Source organism: Enoplosus armatus, chromosome 7 (assembly GCF_043641665.1).
Source record: "Enoplosus armatus isolate fEnoArm2 chromosome 7, fEnoArm2.hap1, whole genome shotgun sequence".
NCBI lineage: Eukaryota > Metazoa > Chordata > Actinopteri > Centrarchiformes > Enoplosidae > Enoplosus > Enoplosus armatus.
Window position 1 is genome coordinate 352501 of NC_092186.1, and position 5000 is coordinate 357500.

The window sequence follows — 5000 nt, forward strand, 5'->3', positions numbered from 1 at the left end:
TTATTTGAAAGTATCTGAAAAGATGGGATGGAGGTAGTCCAAATGTGGATGATATATAAGAAAAATCGGTGAACACCCCCTCCACATACAAGTCTTGAAAAGTCTTCATACCTTTACTGTTCCACCGGGGCAAAGTTGAACCTAAAGATGGAGGGGGGAATAAATGATTATTGCATATTGGAGCTTCTACTGGTTTTTATTCAGAACGTGTCGACATGCTGGGGGGTCAGTCTGGTGCAGTCTGCTGACTGTGAGACCTCAGGTGGTCCCGAGGAACGCAGTGCCTCATGAGCGGTCAGCCTTGGGAAGAACGTCTGAATACTTTTCCACCAGTGAAGTGGATCCAAGATCCAATGAGGGGGGGCTGTCTCTCATACAGGTGTCCCCCTCTGCCTCTGGGTCATTAGCCTGATGAGGGGGGCTGTAGTCGTTTCCCAGGAGCAACATTGTGGCTATGAAGAATATATTGTAACTGTTTAAACTGACAGTATTAATCGGCTAAAATTCTTATTGTCAGTTAACAGTTAATTATTAACCCTAGTACATACAATCCATTGATCGTTTGGTCTATAAAGTCTTAACATTTCCCTGAAGACATTCAGTTTATCGTCATATCACACACACAAAATCCTCAAACTGGAACATTTTCAGCGTTTCTTCTTGGAAGAATGACTTAAACGATGATCAAAACAGTTGCTGATTATTTTCTGTATCGAATAATTGATGAATTGACTAATCGTTTCCTCTGAACTGTCTGACGCTGAGGTGATCACCTGAAAAACATACAGAGTGGGATGTCTTTGACTGAACTGATCTTTGAACATGAACAGCTGAGCAGTCGTCTGTTATTAAGTGTCTGGGTGGTTCAGAAACATTAACACGTGATCCAAACAGTAATCAGAACCAGTGGCTCATGTGAACCTGGGACTCTTAGTTTAGTGTTCAGTCCTGGATGAAATCAGTAAACTGGTCCTGGACTTTCAGGTTGGTCCAGACCTCAGAACTGTGTCCTCTGTGTGTCTCCAGTTTCTATGCAGACTTTGGTCCTCTCAATCTGGCCATGTTGTACCGATACTGCTGCAAGCTCAACAAGAAGCTGAAGGTGAGTTTCTGCTGCCGACGACTCGCCCCAACAGGAATGTGCAGAATGCAACATGTCGCTCACCGTGTGTGTGTGTGTGTGTGTGTGTGTGTGTGTGTGTGTGTGTGTGTGTGTGTGTGTGTGTGTGTGTGTGTGTGTGTGTGTGTGTGTGTGTGTGTGTGTGTGTGAGAGAGAGGGTGTGTGTGTGTGAGAGAGAGTGAGTGTGTGTGTAAGTATTTGTGCGCACACACGTACGCGCCCGTTTTCTCTCTATAAAACTGCCTTCAGTGTTTTGTCTTGTTTGATTTGTGTTGCCATGGTGAAGACATTCCTCTGGTCGACTGTTGTCATTTGTCATGACGACCAGTCAACTGGGCGGTCTGGATTCAGTTCCATTCAGACATGATGAGCTTGTTTACTGCAGAGTGTGTACCTGTCCAGGTGGAAAACATGAGACACAAAGCATCATGGGACGGCAGCTTTAGTTATTAAACATGTCTGACATTATAGTAACACACGTGTCTGTGTCAGTCAGGGGACAAACAGACACGCTCGGGCCTGGTCCCCGGGGGGGGGGGGGGGTCAGGGCATCCAGCTGCAGTGGAGAACAAGTTGGGTGGCATGAAATTCAAACATCATTAACACATTAAACCAGACCAGCAGCTGTAATGGTTCCTAACCAGCACAAACTCTCAGTGACCATGTTGATGCAGGATGAGATCAGATCCAAGATGGCCACGTCCAACTTTTTGTTTTTGTTACTTTCAATTTTCCCATCCTCTTGGTTATACATCAGCAGTGTTTGAGAATACTACTAAAAGAATGGTCCTAAAAGTCTAAGTATTCGCAGTATCACAGTAAAAGTGGTCATGGTCCCTGTCAGTGTTTCTATTGTATCTATTATACTGTACCTCGAAGTCGACTTTTCCTGTTTTCAGCTTTGTGACGATGCCTTTTCCAGCTGATCCGAGGAGGGTTTAAGTAGTTTATTTAGCTGAAGAAGGAGGAGGATGTTTTCAACACATGAAGGAACTCTTCATCCTACATACATGGTTTTCACTGGACAGGAAGTAACTAGTAACTAAAGTTGTCAGATTAATGTACTGCAGTAGAAGTAGGAAGTAGCATCAAATGCAAATACTCAAGTAAAGTACCTCAAATTTGTACTTTAAGTACAGTACTACAGTAAATGTACTTATTTACATTCTGTACATAAGTTCCGTGTTTGTTTCTTTCTCTGTGTGTAACCACACTCCCACCAACAAAGAGACACTTCTGAGAGTCACATGAGGACAAAACGCAGACAATAAATCTGCACGTGACTTCAGTCAGTATGAAGTATGTTTCATTAACCAATGAACTGTTTAATCTGTAAAATGTTGCATTGACTCTGGTGTGACGTCTCCTGATATTCAGAGCTTCAGTTTACTGAGATATAACATGATGGAGGCAAAGAGATTCGTTTTTAAAGTCACTTATCAAAGTTCTTGATTCATTTTCTGACGATCAACTTGACTCATCGTCTGATCCGTTCAGCTCTACCTGTAGTCGTGTGACATTTCTTCTTCTCCTTTGCAGTCATTCACTCTGACCAGGAAGAGAATCGTTCACTACACCAGCTTCGACCAGAGGAAGAGATCCAACGCCGCCGTGCTGATCGGAGGCTACGCTGTGAGTCTTCATCAATATCTCTTCCTGTTTCAGCACGCAGGGCTCCTATTGGTCAGAGCATGTAAAGGAGATACATTTTTAATCTTTGTGTACAGTTACCAAGGTTACAGCTGATAATTCAAAGGCTTATTCACTGAAACTCTGTTCAACATTTGGAGGAAGATTCAGTGTTTGGCTGTCGACGTTAATCCTGAACGGACTCATTCCTTCTGACAGCAACGTGAAAGATGGCCGACTGAAAGTAACGTTAGCGTTACAATCACAGCTACGTTAGCTTAGCTTTTCATAAATGTCGGTGTGCTGTCGAACTCTCAGTGGATTGTAGATTAATTCAGTCCATAAATCATCAGACGGGTTTACTGGCAGACACAACGTCACAGCAGGTCAACTTCTGACCAAGAGATATTGTTGGCTGTTGGAGGAAACTGTTGGACCAATCAGGAACTACAGTGTGTGAGAACTTTAAATTACATCTGTAATTAGATTTGTCCGTCTTTCATGTTCTCTTTTAGTTTTTATTCGTTGATGAAAAAAGTAAAACATGTGGTTAAAACAGTTACTTTTTGTTTAGTTTGTTCTTGTAAAAAAAAGTTCATCAGCAAATATTTTTCGTCCTAGCTTTGAGTAAACTGGTTGGCTCCCAATCAGCTGTCAGGACACTGAACATACCCCCCATACTGTACACAACATCTACAGAACAAAACTCACCTGTCAGATATTCAGAAGCAGAACCTCAACACACAGCTGTTATACTCTGTCTTCTTCAGAGGGATATCACTTTCATCCAGTTCATGTTTAGTCTAGCTTAGCATAAAGACTGTTAGCTTAGCTCCATCAAAAGAGAAAAAAGAAACACCTTCCAAGTGTGTCTGAGGACATGTTGTTTATCACTGCGTGTCTCTGTTTCAGGTGATCTACCTGAAGAAAACGCCAGAAGAAGCTTACAGAGCTCTGATCTCTGGTTCCAACGCCTCCTACCTGCCCTTCAGGTGAGTCAGATCAGGCCTCATTCACACACACATTCACACAGCGACGGCGACCGAGCTGCCATGCAAGGTTCTGGTCTCCATCGTAAGCAACTTAGGTTCAGTGTCTTGCTCAAGGACACTTCAACATGTGGACGGGGGGAGCCGGGGCTCGAACCCCCATCCCGCTCTGCCTCCCATGAGACTGTGCTAACTGCACCACCATGCCACCCACAGTGTGTGTGTGTGTGTGTGTGTGTGTGTGTGTGTGTGTGAGAGAGTGAGAGAGTGTGATAGGCGTATAAAGGCTTGTTGTCACTGGTTATATAACAGCAGTGTGTGTTGTTGGCTGGGGGAGGACTCAGTCTGATGATGAGTCTTCTGCAGGCTGCTGATGGATTATACATGAGGAGGCCACGCCCACTGAGTGACACAACAGTGAGGTGTTCACTGACTGTCTGAGAGACTAAATGTTTTTACTCGTAGGATAAAGTTTAGTTTGAGGTAAAGTTTCTGTTTGTATTGAGGTTTGTTGAAGATGTACTCCAGTGATTTTCCCCCTCAGTGTGTCTCAGAATCAGAAATACTTTATTGATCCCCGGGAGGAAATGTTACAATAAAGGAGAAAAGTAAGAAAAAACAAGAAAACAAACAGGAGCGACTGTAACAGGCTGCATGCACGGTCGTCGCATGCGCACTGAGTATCTCCAGGCGTCTCCAGGTTTTGGGGAGTGTTTTAAAGTGGTAGAAAGCCTTCAGTGTCTCAGAGGGAGCTGTGTGACGCCTGATGAATGACTCAATGTGATGTCACTTGAGTCAGCGTGGGTTGAAGACTACAAGTTTGAAAGAGAAAACAGTCTGTTGGTGTGGAGTCAGAAAGAAGAGAGCTGACCAGAGATTTGTAGCTGCTGCTCAGCTCTGCTGCAGGCTCCAGGCTACATTAGCTGCTACTAGCATAGCACACCACAATCTACCACTCAACTGTCAGAGGGAGACGTACATTGTGGGTAATGTAGGCACCAGGTTTTGAAGAGGAAGATGAATGTGTGGAGTAAAGAAGAGGACATCTCTGGTTCTGCTGCATCGATTTCGATCCTTTTTTCTGTTAACTGTTAAAGGGTTAAATGCTAAATGAGTGCAGTGCTCTCTAAAGTTTGAGATGTCCGTTACAGTTAAAGTCGGAGTTAATGTTCACATTTTGTCCTGTGAAATAAAATGTTGATGTTTAGTTGTTCTCATAATGGCTGGTTGCAGCTCTACGACAGTCAAGAGTGACAACTGGA

The 5000-nt window shown here is 43.7% G+C and overlaps 1 protein-coding gene across 2 annotated transcripts in view; it reads left to right on the forward strand.

The window, feature by feature from the left end:
• cdc14ab (cell division cycle 14Ab) overlaps positions 1-5000 on the forward strand; it is a 31692-nt gene that overhangs the window by 9050 nt on the left and 17642 nt on the right. For both annotated transcript variants that reach the window (XM_070908320.1, XM_070908321.1), the window contains exons 3-5: positions 1027-1102; positions 2660-2752; positions 3662-3741. In XM_070908320.1, the coding sequence (XP_070764421.1) occupies positions 1027-1102; positions 2660-2752; positions 3662-3741 (249 nt within the window). The remainder of the gene's footprint in view (positions 1-1026; positions 1103-2659; positions 2753-3661; positions 3742-5000) is intronic.